This window comes from Oenanthe melanoleuca, chromosome 1A (assembly GCF_029582105.1).
Source record: "Oenanthe melanoleuca isolate GR-GAL-2019-014 chromosome 1A, OMel1.0, whole genome shotgun sequence".
Classification (NCBI taxonomy): domain Eukaryota; kingdom Metazoa; phylum Chordata; class Aves; order Passeriformes; family Muscicapidae; genus Oenanthe; species Oenanthe melanoleuca.
This window is the reverse complement of record NC_079334.1, coordinates 31,924,767-31,939,100: the sequence shown is the minus strand read 5'-3', so window position 1 is coordinate 31,939,100 and position 14,334 is coordinate 31,924,767. Positions and strand designations below refer to the sequence as shown.

The window sequence follows — 14,334 nt, the reverse complement described above, 5'->3', positions numbered from 1 at the left end:
TCACTTAATACTCAGCTCTCTTTGTGGAATATCATGTCTTCCTAATACTCTCTGAGAGTAAAATGGTCTGTAGGATTTAGCAAGAGTCAGGGTGGCAAAGCTGAGTACAGTGCTGACAAGTATTTGCTTAAAACCCCATGTGTTATCATCTGGCTGATTTTTGCTAAAGGCTATGATTTTGTTGTCTGTTCACTTGCTCACTACTTTAGTTAGCAATTAATTCAAATATATTGCTTCTCTAATACTTGTTGGACAAGGGCAATGCATATTCATTCATTGTAACTGAGCAGCTACAAATCCACCAGGAGTCTGGCTCTTCAGAGGCAGCTGATTTTTAGGATCTTTAGAACAATGGAGAGCTGAGGTGATTCCAGCAGGGAAACAGATACCAAGACACAAAGGAGGATGGAAAGAAGGGAGTACTCCAACTGGCACAGAGTGACACTGCTAGAAGCTGAATGCTAAAGACAGTCATAAATGGAAGGCTGACATAATTTCAAGTAGGTGACCAACTGCTCTTCAGGTACCCTAGAGAGTTATAAAAACTGACTGGTAAGTGAGTAAGAATTTTGAATGAACTGCACAGCTGTGAGATAGAAAATACATTATAGAAGTTCACAGAGCATGAAAATGAAATTACTCTTGTGAGAGACACGGGGTAAATTTTAAAGATGTGTTGTGGAATAAGAGACAGAAATTGATATTAATGTGGATGATGCAAGGTTTCCAAAATGACTGCAAGAAGCTTAGATTTTTGTATAGATTCTGATATTTTTCAGACCAAATATTTTACACAGTGATGTATTTTTGAATTAGGAAGGAATTATCTTTCCCTCCTCTCCTACTACTGTTTCCACCTTTAGCGAAAGGAGTGTCACAAGACTCACAAATGTGAAGATATTTCCTGGTTTACAGCTGTTTTGGATGGAAAATAAATATATCATTCTCTAGCAATGCAATTTATTTTTCTAGTAGAGAGCTGAAATATTTTCCTTTTCTTTAAATCCACCTACTTGCTGAGGAAAAAAAAAATTAAATTAAAATGCAACTTAAATAAAAATTAACAACTTCTGAAGATTTTGAACTGGAGTGCTGCAAGTTAATTTTCTTCTTCTTAATATTGCAACAGAATTGTTAACTGGGTCCAAATGCAGTAGCTGTATTTATAGATGGCCTGTTCTCAGTTTAGCAGTCACAAGAAGTCTGCTCTTCCAATCACATATTCCAACATTGCTGATTTCCTCTCTTTGTGACTGAATCTGAAGTAAAAAAAAAAATAATTATTTAGTTCTGTTTGAGAGACTTCCCCTTTCCTAATTACATTATAGTTGTTAATTTTTTTCCCCAAGTGACTTCTGTAGCAACCCGTTAATGCAAGGCAGGATGATTGAAGTCATCTGTTAGAGGGGTGAGATGTGGGATGAATGCAATTAATTTCTTTGCAACAGTCTGGTAACTTTTAACTTGCATAATACTTGTCTGTAAAATTAATTTTCTCAACAAATTTGTTTTCCAGACAGCTGTCTTCAAGGGTCATGCAGCCATTTGGGTGGCTCTTAAAGCAGTATCTGTTCATGTGTTTTACGTTTGTAGTGTTTGCAGAGCTCTTGCTCAGAGGAGTTTGCAGTCTCTCAGCAGAGCAGTGAAGCGTGTCACCCTGCACGGTGGCTGCAGCTTCAGTGGCTGAGCCATGTGCTAACAAGGGCTGCAGCTCACTTTGCTCTCACAGACCAGGTGAGCTGCCATGGGCTCCTTCCTGCGGGCGAGGGATTGATTATTTCTGGAATGAAGGATGGCAGGGTGGTGGCACCGCCATAAAAATTAGAAACAGGAGAGAATTTCACCTTGCCTCCACATGAAAACAAATTTAGGAAAAAGACCTCTTTGCTTAAAAATACGTTTTGTAGGAATAATTTCATTTTTCTATGCTTTTGTGAGAGGGTTGTTCTGGGAAAATCTCATGTGACATGAAGTTACAGGATGTTTATTAGCTGTTGAAAACAGAAATCTAAATTACAGCAGTATTACATGACATGGTCTTTATTTTTCAGTGATTTTCTGTTGGAGTATTTTGGCTGTCCAGAATACACTGACCAAAGTTGGAGTATAATTGCTGATCCAGTATCATAGGCACAACTTAACCCTATGTCATTTTCTGAGCACATTATATTCATCGTTTATATACTATCTATGTGCTTAAATATATATGTGTGTATGTCAAACCATATTGTCTATATAGATTTTTGAAACAAAAAAACTGGATGAATGGCTCATTGCAACAGAGCAGCTGATTATAATTTTGTTTTTACACAAAAAGGTCCATTAAGAATGCCAAGTATCAGCATTCAGCATTTTTACATAGGAATTGCAGAAGAAAATTTCTTCATAGGCGTGCCAATATCTGTGATTTTACTGTAAAAATCGACAGTCTGAAGACTTGCACCAAGCAGCAGGCAGGTTAAAACTAACCCTTTCCCACCCACATGTATCTAAATCAGCCAGCATGCATGGTGTTTTTCTCTTACAATAGTATGCTTTCCAGTGAACAATGTAAAAATCTAATGAATGTAAACTGATTATAGCTGGGTGTTGGGAGAATCTGAGAGTGGTGTGTTGTCAAGCACATTTATTAGGTGTCACTGTTAGTCAGCTGGAGCTAAATATGGGGAATTGTTTGGTTTGGAAGCTCAGGATGAGAGAATAAAAACTGGAAACTTTTTTTCCCTTAAAATGATACTGGATACTAGTTTTTAGTGGGGAAAATCAAATAACGTTTTTAAGGTCAGTCCTCATGAAAAGATTTAGGATAGAAGTTAAAATATAACTATGAAAAAGACTCTCTTCTGAACCTCTCTCTTTCCTTCCTCTCTGTTTCTTTTATCAACATTTTATTTAGTATTTTACTCTAATGTGAGTTATGTTACTTTTAATAGTGTCCTTCCTTTATTTGACATTGATCCAGAGCTCTTTACTGCTCAGTGGCATAGGATTACTGCAATTTCCTACCTCTGTGCCTTTAATTTTTCTCAAGGGAAAGCTGTTTCAGGGCTTAACATAATTAATTTCTAGCTTAGATTTGCAGTGAAAATGGGAACCAGAATTCTGCAGCATCTTAACTGAAGGAACTGTTGCTGAATGTCCCAAAAATGGAACCAGCATTTTCCTCACCAGGTTACTGTGTTGTGCCTTTATTTCTATAAACTGTTTTTAATGGAGAACTATATATTCAAGCTGATTTCAACTTGGCAATTAATGATCCTTGTTTCAAGATGTACATGTGGCAGGAAAGCAATTCATGTAGTTCCACTGGCCTAAAGGGAGGACAGGATTTTAGTGTGTTCCACACTCACGTGCCAGCAACTCTTTTTGGAGGTGAAGTGTACCATTTGTATTTGCCTCCAGGGAAAGGCACCTTGTTTATTGTGTTACTTCACCACTTTCAGAAGTGATTTGTGTCCTGACAGTTCTGTGCAAACAGAAAAAAAAAAAAAAAAAAAAGAAAAAGCTCTGTAGCATGTTTCATTTTATAGTGCCTTGTTGTAAATCCTGAAATTCCTAAGTATGAGATTATTTTTTTTTTCCAATCGTTTCAAGTGCTACTGATGCCCAGCAGGAGTGATTCAGAAGCAGGTTGAATGAATATTTTTAGACATTCAATCTTTTCTAACCACTGCAACCGCTGAGTCAGTGATACATGTGCAAAGTAATTTAAAACAGTTAACAGGTATAAACCAGGTTCTATTTAGCAAATTGTTAGTCATGATGTGGTTTCAGCTTGCACATGAATTATGTGAGAAACTTCAAAGGGATTATCCTTTCTCCTTTTCTCCTTCCTGTACCAATAGCTGTCAAAATATGTTGTTTGGTATTACATGGCCTATCCATATCTTGTGGCTAATGTTTAAAATCTGGGTGGATAGAAGCAAAATTAAGGTACAATTTAATAGCAAATCACGTAAAGGCTCATGCAATGAACAAGGCAGAATAAGTGCTCAGTTGATTGATACTTTTTGAACTAGTAACTCTTTGCAAAAGCAGGTATAGAAAGAAAAAAGAAATCAAACAGCCAACCCAGTGTATCCTTGTTTTCTAATGTTTCCATTTTGTATCACAGAAATGCATCAGTAATCACATAACAAACACAAATATGCTGAAGATCTCCTGTCCTAACTCTCCTGTGAAAGGACTTAATGCTTCATAGGAAATAGCAAGTGACTTTAGTAGAAGATAAATAGCAGCCTGAAAGTACTGCTTGGTTGTTCTTACTGATTTGCCATCTTTCTCTTGACATATATGTAATCAACTGATATTTATTGGACTAGTGGCCAAAATTAATAGTTAAGGGGAAATTAAGAAGGTGGAGACAAAAGGAGGAGAGAGGAATTTGAGAGAGGTGATAAAAAGGGCCTGTTGAGACAAAAACATGTTTGGATTTCTTTGGCAAAATACTGCATTTTTGTTTGAAGACATTAAGCTAAAAATTCAGGAAAAGAAATAAAAACTATATTATTAGGAGCATGCAGATGCTGGCAGTAGTAAGAAGAAAAATTATTGAGCTAATACTGTGCCAGGTACCCAGAAACTCATCTTCTTCTCTTGGAATATGAGATTTACATTTAAATGCTTGCTCAGAATTATGTGAGTAAATGTTGAAATCAGAACTCTTTTCTGAATTAATTCCCTCAATCATAGAAACCTAGTTTTCAGAAATCTTTATGTTCCCAGACTTTTTTTCCTTTTCTTGTTGGAATTATAGTTTTTGGGAGGGAACAAAGTGAGAAACTACATTATGGTATAATATACAGTTTCAGAATTTAAAGTATGTCTCATAACAAAAAATAAGCCACGTTTTCTTCAGGTGAAGACTGGTATGTCTCTGTTTTGGCCTGAGATGAGTGTTCAGTGTTCTGTATTTCTTCCCATTAGGTACTAACATCACTGCAGAACTAAAAAGAAAATGAAATAAGCTAAGAGGATAAGAGGATTTGTGCTAATGGACATTCTGAACTATAAGAAAACTTCTAGATTTACATATTTTGTGGATTTGTTAGGTTAATATCCTTAAACAGCAGGGAGTAGTTGCAGTGTTTAGTTTTAAGTTATGCTTCTTTAGGTATGGTTTCATTTTAACACGAGAAAAATGAGGTGTAACTATGTTGTTCTTTTCCATCCTGATAGACAAGCCAGTCTTAATGAAGAGGCTGAGAAGTATTATGAAATGGCAGCAGGATTAAGACCTAATGTAAGTACCTTCTTGATGATATCCATTATTTAAGTTGATGAACGTGCTATGGTACTGAACCCTTTGTGTTGAGGAGAACTTGCTGCAGCATTTGATCTCTCAGCCTGTGTTATATATGTTCTTTTAATAGTTAATTATTGGGTAGTCAGATAATGCTGTTCATTTGTCAAACCAGTCACTGCACTTTCAAGTTTTCTCAGTGAAGTGGTCTAGCCATAAGTCTTACTTGGCTAATGTACTTGGAAAACACTCCTAGATTTAGATTTATTTGTCTGTGTTTAAATGTGTTAAGTTTGGAAAACTTTTCCAAATCCATCTCTTCACTAGTAAAAGAGAATGAAAGATTATCCTGTGAGCCACAGTTTAAGGCATTTTTAATAATATATTTATGCATTTAATCTGTCATGAACTTCTGGCAAATGTTCAGCAAACATAAGGATGTTTATCTCTGATGTAGCTGTATATTGGCAAAGAAATATTTATTGTTTGAGCAGATATATGTAGGAGTAAGTGACAGATGCTTTTTAAGAAGGGAAGCTCATTTCCAATTTGCATTGCATCAGGAATTAAAGAAATAACATACTTTTTGCTTACCTTTTCACAGTAAGCAAAAAGTATGTTATTTCTTTTCAATTACCTTCACATTTGAGGAAAAAATAATGGATATAAATGGGACAGAATTTATTTTAGATACATAACACTTTGTCTATGTAACAAATCAAATCTAGAAAAATTTCTAGGAAAATTATAGCGCCAAATTTAAGGATACAAGTCAGGAAATGCAGTAAAACAAAGGAAAAACCCAAGTTTAAAAAAAAAAAAGACATGAAAGAGTTTTCAGAGCTAAGAATGAAAAGCAACAATAGCTAAGACTCAAAACAAGCTAACAAAATATAATAAAAATACCCCATAATGACTTATTCATATGAAATTACAGATCATACTGTCTCTTAAGAAATCTCAAAAACCTACTTATTTCATTACTTCATACTTTGTGAAATAGCAATAAAGACTGTGATTCATAGTGCTTGTGTAATGCAAGACTTCTTTGCCTTTTTTTCTGCAACAATACCTTAATGTTGAAAGCGTTCCCTCCAATATCTGCAAAATGGTACAATTTCTCTTTTCTGTGCTTCACTGTATGCTCAAAAAGCTTCTCAGAAACTAAGAAATAAGTTTTTCATGTATAACCCTATATAAATATGGTTATATGTGTGAGGTTTCTCAGAGAGGTTTGGAGTGACTGACAGCAAGCTCATAGCAATAGTACTTAGACAAGCTTTACATGTTATGACTGGATTATCCTTTTTATAGAATAAGATTATCAAAACAATTTATTGTAGAAACTTTTTTCTAATTTTGATTAGTGTAAGTAAAAATCTAATAGTACTGGTGTTCAGCTTTCTTCAAAAGATAATTATACTTTTATATTCAAGATGATAGTTTAATTTTCTAGCTAATCATATGGTTAATGACTTTTTAAGAGTATTTTATTGGTGCAGAGTGGGAAACTTGTATCCATTTTCACAGCCATTATCAACTGACTTTAAAGGGGTACATCTCAAAAATGTAAACAAAACCAGAATTAGTTATACATATACTAGTTTCAGACTGGGAAGAAAAGCAGCCACTTGAGGGGACTTACTTGGTGGTAAGCAGTTTAATGCATACATGGTAGGACAGAGGTTCCCAATCTTTTCAAAGGACTGTGGAATGAAAAATTATTGAAGAACTGTGTACTTCATGGCTGCATCTGTGCCCATAAATTAAATGTGCCCAGAACTATTCTCTAGTGCTGATTGCACCAGCTGCTTAGAGGGTGTCCAGGTATTGTCCTAGAGACTGCAGTGGCCCAGTGCAGAGCTGTGTAGAAACCATACTCACAACCTGAAAATGCACACAGGTGATTTGGACCTGTGTATCCTCTCACTGTCTTACAAATATGAAGGATCAGCAAAATTATGTGAGTCAAGATGATAAACAAATATCATTAAACAGAATAAGTGCTTGAAGGATCTTCGGTTTTTTTTATCCGTCACTAATGGTCTAGAAACATTTCTTGACAGAAAATTCAGACTACTAGATGTGTTCATGTGATATAATAGACAGATTCCTACCATTCCATGTATGTAAACACATATCTATATGTATATTTATGTGCATCTGTTTAGCTGCTAATAAGTCCGTCCCCAAATAGCCTCTCAGTGAGAATACTGTGGCAGCATTGAAGTCTCATTCTGTGCAGTGGATCAGCCTTGTTGCTAGTGTAATTAAGTGCTCAAAGGGTCTGTTTAACAAGTCTTCCTTCTTCTGGTGCTTTAAACAGTGGTGTTTGATATGAGTGAATTATGGAGCAGAATCCCAAGTAAACTGCCACTCTGCTTTTTCAGTACGACTTTTTTCCTTTGGTTCCCCGGTCACTTGGCAGGATTCCAAGTTGGAGATCCATTTCTTTGTTATCAGCTTCTTTCTTTCACTGTGCCAAGACAATTAAATTATCACTTACTCTTCAGAATAACTTTAGACCAGAGCCTGACTTCTGAGAGATTTCCATCTAGCACAGCCTGAAACAAAACTCAGATTTCCACTCTCTTGTATCTGTTTCTTTACTAATATAACATTTTGTATAGTATCTCTAATATCACTACTATAAGATACAGTCCATAAGAGCAATAAGAGATTTTAGTAAGACTGTAAATGCCATCTTTTACTGATTGTTAGTGAATTTTTTATGCTTGTTTAGCTATTGTGACACAGTTTTGTAGTTTTGTCCTCAGCACTCTATTTTCCTTTTGCATCCCTTTCTTTGGTTTCTCAACCATTCTTGTTGCTTCTGGAATTAAGCAATACTCTATGCACAATTCCTCATCTATTCCCTAATGTATAAGGCCTTTGGATCCAGAAACTGCTCTGCTGAGCTTTTCTACACCCGTGTCCAGTTTAAATGGCCATCTGATTTACTACTTTCAGAGATACTTAATTGGCTATTTTAGTGCTTTTTCCAGACAGCAGTCTCCACTCTTGCATTTGTCTCCTAGACAAGCCTTTTTATTTCAGTGTCTCAGAATGGAAGAACAACAGAGAGCACCAATATGCCTGCATGTCTGAGTCACATTCTCATTCAACTTACCCATTTTTAGAAAAGTTGTGACTAAGACAGCTAAAAACATTGCCAGAAACACAGTATTCAGTTACAGAAAATGTAACTTCTCTGAAACTTGCAGGCTATTGTTTTTAAGAAAGCAAGCATAAAAAGATTTTATTTTTGCAATATTGGGGATGATTCATTCATCACTGAACTAATTCTGAGGTCTGAGAATACAATTTATTTTTTTCATTACAAGCCTTATTACAATGAATGAAAGTATTTTCAAGAAAAATATACTCAGTAAAGGAACGACTGAATACAGCAAAGTTGTGTTAAAATGTATATCCACATCTTGAATGCCATCCTTTCTTTTGGATACACATTCTGTCTGCAGATGGTAAAAGAATTAAAACACTTTGATACAATAGCTGCACCAGCTGAAAAGGAGTTTGGGTGCAAATTCAAAACAAATCTGGCTACATTAGTGTTTGAGATACAGACTTAGCTGTTTCCTTAATAATGTTCACAATTGGCCTTATTTACAGTAGGGTGGGTATTTATACTCCATGAAAGTAATTTCCAGATAAATTTCAGAAGATCAGTATTTTCTATAGAACTCAGTGCTCCTTTGAAGATGGGAACAATTTGTCTTTAACTTTATTGAAGAAGCAAGCATTCTCAAGGTTAAATCTATTTTAGCTTTCAGAGAGTCAACTTCCCCTGGCTGGACAGCCAAGGGACAGAGAGGAATCCAGGAAGCAGTTCAGAAAACAAACCTACTTTTATTTGCAATTAATTATTTCTTACAGAACTCTCTTTTCTTCCTTCAACTCTGTAGGCAACCTACAGAGATTACTCTCCCTGTCCCTTTGATCTTTATGAATGCTTTCCAAAAAATACGGTACTGCATTTTGTGTTGTACCATGCTCAAAACAAAATCATTTTAGAGCCTTCTCAGTGAGAAACACATGTGTTTGTTCTAGCAGTGTTGGCTTGAGTGTGCATTAATCACGTTAGTCTAATTTTAACAAACTCAGTTGCATGAAGAAATGAAACCGTAAGTTTCTTGCACATTTATACAGTAATTATTCTGAGTGTGAGTACTGCTGAAGAAAAGCTGCATCCAGAGATGATTTCTGGGTGCCCCACATATTGTAATCTTCACAAACCAGGAAATTGTTTTAGCAAGTCGTTAGGCACTCTAAAATATGAGCTTTAAGCTTGCTTTGTTGTGGAAAAATCAGTCATCCAGAAACTGCCTGTAAATTGGCATTCTTTACAAGAATGTGAGATACCGACTTAAGCCTTTGTTCAGCTTTTAAGATATCATTTGTGTAATTGAGCTGCATTTCTAATTTTTTAAGCCTGAGCCTGAAGCAGCCAGTCTTTAAAAGCTGCTCTAGAACCCCCACATATGGCCAATGGCTTTTGAGAAGAAAGGGCACTTTGAAGTGTGACCTCAAGAGTATTAAATGAAAGAGAGCTCACCAGAGCCTTAAGACTTTGAGCCACCACCTTGAGCTGATTGGCTTAGGAGCATTCCTCAAGGAGGTGCCATGACCTGTAAGTCACTACCATCCCAACCACATATTAGTGCTGCTTGCAATCTGGAGCTCATGACAGCTTTAAGCCCCATGTCATCAGCACATTGTCAGATACAGCTGTTTCCACTCTACCACTTCAAAAGGGCTTGATTAAATGTCTTACTGTAACAACATACATAAAGACACACACACAGAGTGAGGGGGAAAGGAGAAATGTACCTATAAGCAAAATAAATACAATTTCCACTCGATGGTTTAATCATGATGTGGGGGACTAAACCATTTTTTGACTTGAAGGGCTTATGTAATCAGTTAACACAATATCATATTAAAAAGCAGTTTCTACAAGTGCTTCTTTTATTTTTTTTCCCAATGCTGGAGTACAGATTTCATGCCAAGGGCTCCAGGCTTGCAATAAGCCCTACCTCAAGCTGTCTGACTGGTGAAAGAAGAATGCTAGTGATTTCCACGTAATTGACTGTAATTTCATAGGCACCTTAGAGATAACATGCTTTCACTGCCTTCTTAGAGAAAGTGTTCATAATTCATGGGGTTTATTCATGGCAGGATTTCTAAAAGAAAATACTTCCAATAGTACATACATCTTTAAAAAATAAAGTAAATGTAGCATTTTTGTCTTGAAACATCTGTAATCAAGGTCTGCTTTATTTTTTTTTTTCCTTCAATGTTTCTGTGCCAAATTTTCCTATTTGATTTTCTCATGAATTGCCTCACGTAGCTTTACCAGATTTGGAGCAATTGTGAGGGAAAAAGCTTAACTTAAAAAAATAAAATGCATTTTACCAGGTTTTTTAAGGACATGTCCTGTTATTGCCAGGGAGAATTTTCATAAACCTTTTTAAGAGCTTCTGCTATGTTAAGTCTACTGATGATGGCAGTAATGGATGGGTTAACAGATTCTTGCATTGTCTGCAGCTGATCCTCGGCTGACAGAAAAACTGGCTACACTGGATCAATCCAATGTCATAGCCACACTGCTCCAGGGGCACAGCAGATCCCTCACCAGTAATGGATCTATTGCTCCTGCAGCTCTTTTGAGCAGGTCTGCCTAGTCCTTGTTATTCAGATGCAACTGGAGTGCCTTGCCATCTGTGCTCCTGCTTTCTGGAGCATAGTATGGATAAAGCTGACATAATTCCCTAGAGAAACAGTATATGTATGGTTTTAACACTATGTATTATTGCCAACGAAGCATGCAATTACAGCTGCAAATCCTTTTTTTAAAGTTTTCTGCCTGTTTACTTCTTTATTCAAAATAATTAACACAGGGTAATATTTCGGCTTTATCTACTGGTGCTATGGCATGACCACAGAGCTGTATTTTTAGGTAGTTAGCATCCAGCAGATTCATCTGTTCAGTTGTCTGTCTGTACTGAAAATTGAAAAGTGGGCCCTGTGGAGCAGAAGGAAGTTCTGTTGACTGCCCACATGCTCTCTGAGATGCTCCCAGCTTCTCCCACTCTATGTGAAGGGCTGCACTTCTTCCTACTACCAGCACCAGCTGCTGCTAAGCCTCACATGCTTTAAGGCTTGCTCTCAAGTATGCCAAACTTTCTGCCTCAACAATATGAATGGCTGTAGATTCCTTCCAGCCCAGCAGTGCTCTTGGCCCCCTGAAAATACCTCTTTTCTTTGCTCCTGTTGAAGGTGTGAGGAAAAAAGAAAACTTCCCAGGATCCAGTTCTTCCTGTCTTCCTGCTAAAGGCTGAACCAATTGTTATAGGGCATGCAGGACTTTTAGGCACTCAAGTACTGTGGCTTCCTAATAAGAAGAACAGGCATGCCTGATGAGAACTGTACTTCCAGATGACATGTTTTTAGGAGTTTGAATTCAGACAGATACAGGGCTGGGATGGTTAGGCATGGATCAGCTCCACTGGGAGAAGAGATAGTGGAACACCCTTATTGAACAGAGGACATCACTCTCTGGTCTCAAAAGGTTAAGAGAGCCCTTTCTTGGTTACTGTAAATTGGTTAAACTATCCCTGTTGAAACACCATTAAAAATTATTCTGAGATTTGCTGTCAGAATTGCTGTGACATTTTTCAGTCTGCATAGTGCAAGGGTGACCTAGCCTAAAGGTTGTGCAGAATGAAAAAATTCAAGAAAATTAATATTAACTGAATGTAAGCTTCCCTTTATTTCAGGTAGAAAGACTCTTCAGTGTTTGCACAGAAATGGCAGTACTTCCCCATGTAAAGAGTTTATCCATGAACAAAGTATCTCTGCTCCTCCTGAGCTTTTTGAAATCTTATTAATCCCCAACTCAATTTTCTTTTGTTGTTTTGCTTCACCCCTTTTAGGTCCTTCTTGTCATGGGGCTAATACCAAGGCAGATACATTATTTACATCCAGCTATTTGGGAAAAACAGTGTTTATTCTTTTGAACAAAACTATTTATTTCTGTAGTTCCAATTATATTTGCTCACAGCCCTCCAAAATTTTTTTTATTACACATCTGGAGGGGCTTTGTGCAAAATTGTCAGCATCAAGACAGGCTTTCATACAGGCTGTTGCTCTGAATCTTAATGTATTCCTACTTCAGCAGAGATTAGTGTCTCCCACCTTAAAAAAAGTACAACAGAATAAACAAAAACCCTCATATATCGTTTTCCATCCCTATGATCTCCATCAAGGGACAAAGAAAGAATACAGGCTACTGTAATGGGGATATTTACCTTTACCTGAAGTACAATATCAGAATGAGTTATATAATTTGAAAACTGATTTACTCAGCTGTGGAAAACACTGAATTTCCTTTGGGAAATACATGAGAATATTTATTGCTTTACCCCAGAAAAATAATACATGTGTTTTCTCCTGCATTGTAGCTGCTCTGTAAAAGCAAAAATGGAATGTGCTTTTGGGCAATTATAGAATACTTAAATCTAGTGCTCAGTATTGTGATCCATCTTTGTGTAAGGCACAGAGGAACAATCTGGAAATCCTGTTGTTACAGTTCTCATCTTCCCTTTTGTGAGAGTTAGGTTATGGGGAGTTGATTTGTACTCTTCTGATTATACAAGCAGTTAAATGCACAAATGTCTGAGATCTCTTAGTTTGCTCAGTGTAATTTGTAAGCTTTGAAATTGAGTTAAAATGTGTTTAAGCTGCTTTTTATTTCCCATCTAGAATAATTTCTTGTATATTGATATTATAATCACTACAGAACTATTTTGTCTGTGCAAGTTCTAAATGACTGAAATGAAAATACATTCAAGTTTCTTCTGCTTATACAGGTATTGCATTGCAATACCACCATTGACTTGTTTAGAGTTATTTCTGTTTCTCCTACATGTGTATGTTCTGATTCCACATGAAAACATGCAAGCAGCTATGAGCTGTCCTTAGCTTAAAGTTTTCCAAGCAGTAAGCTGCATACAAGAAACATTTGGCAAAGTAACCCAGGAACTCATTGTCATGGTAATTCAGAGTGTTTTTCATTTCATTTTTAGCTATAAAAATGTTTACAAATTTCCCATAAATACTAGTCCTTCTACAATCTGATCATTGATGTAATGTATTTTCCAAGTCATTCAACTTCATGAACAGTGAAATGTATAGACATGCCTTTACTCAATGGGGGAGCAAATGTTGGAAATAGGCATCTGTAGACTAACTCCCCTTTTCTAATTTATTTAACCTTTAGAACTCCATTAAATAATCAATTACTTTTACCAGGAACTGTTGAAACAGTAATTTTGTGCTAAACATCTAGTTTGGGAGATAAAAACTCTGATAATTCATATGTTATTCACTTAGCACATGGGTCATACCAGGTTTTCAGGATGTCTGATGGCAATCCCTTCTTCTTTGGCTCTTCCAGTACCATTAGGTGATGTAATTCTCCTTGGATAGCTCATAAATTCTCCATAGTGAAGGCACTCTCACACCAAATAATACTTGAGCTGTTTCATAGTCAAGGCTGATTCAGAAATTTTGTAGGACTGCACCTCAGTTAACTTCCATGGAAATCTCGGGGTGTTTTTTTTTCTAATATATATTTTCATTAGGCCAATCTGAAGTCTTTATTTCATGTATATATATGTTCAGTTCACCATCAAAATTGCTTGAAGAAAAAAAAAGATGTGAAGTCAGCTAGACCTGTCCATTGGAGTGCAGATTTGTTTCATCAAGCATTTTAGTATTTTTCATCCACATCTTAGTAGACAGATATTCTTCCTGTGCTTACTCTTCAAGAATGAAAAAAAACTGCACAATGGTTGTATTTGTACTCAACTGTGATGTTCCTTCACTGGAATAATTTGAAAACTAGATTTTTGAAACTAATTAACAGGAAACTAAATAGTCTACATTTATACTACTGAGTTAATAAAACAAATCATTATGCTTTGAGATGATGAGAGGTAGTAGTTTGTAAATACGCAGTCTCTGCTGAAATTGTGGAATTGAAGATGATGTGTCATGGATAGATTTAT

The 14,334-nt window shown here is 36.2% G+C and overlaps 1 protein-coding gene across 1 annotated transcript in view; it reads left to right on the top strand.

Moving 5' to 3' along the window:
- Positions 1-14,334, top strand: part of TMTC2 (transmembrane O-mannosyltransferase targeting cadherins 2) — a 228,545-nt gene that overhangs the window by 201,915 nt on the left and 12,296 nt on the right. The window contains exon 11 of the mRNA XM_056481917.1: positions 5,179-5,242. Coding sequence (XP_056337892.1) covers positions 5,179-5,242 — 64 coding nt within the window. The remainder of the gene's footprint in view (positions 1-5,178; positions 5,243-14,334) is intronic.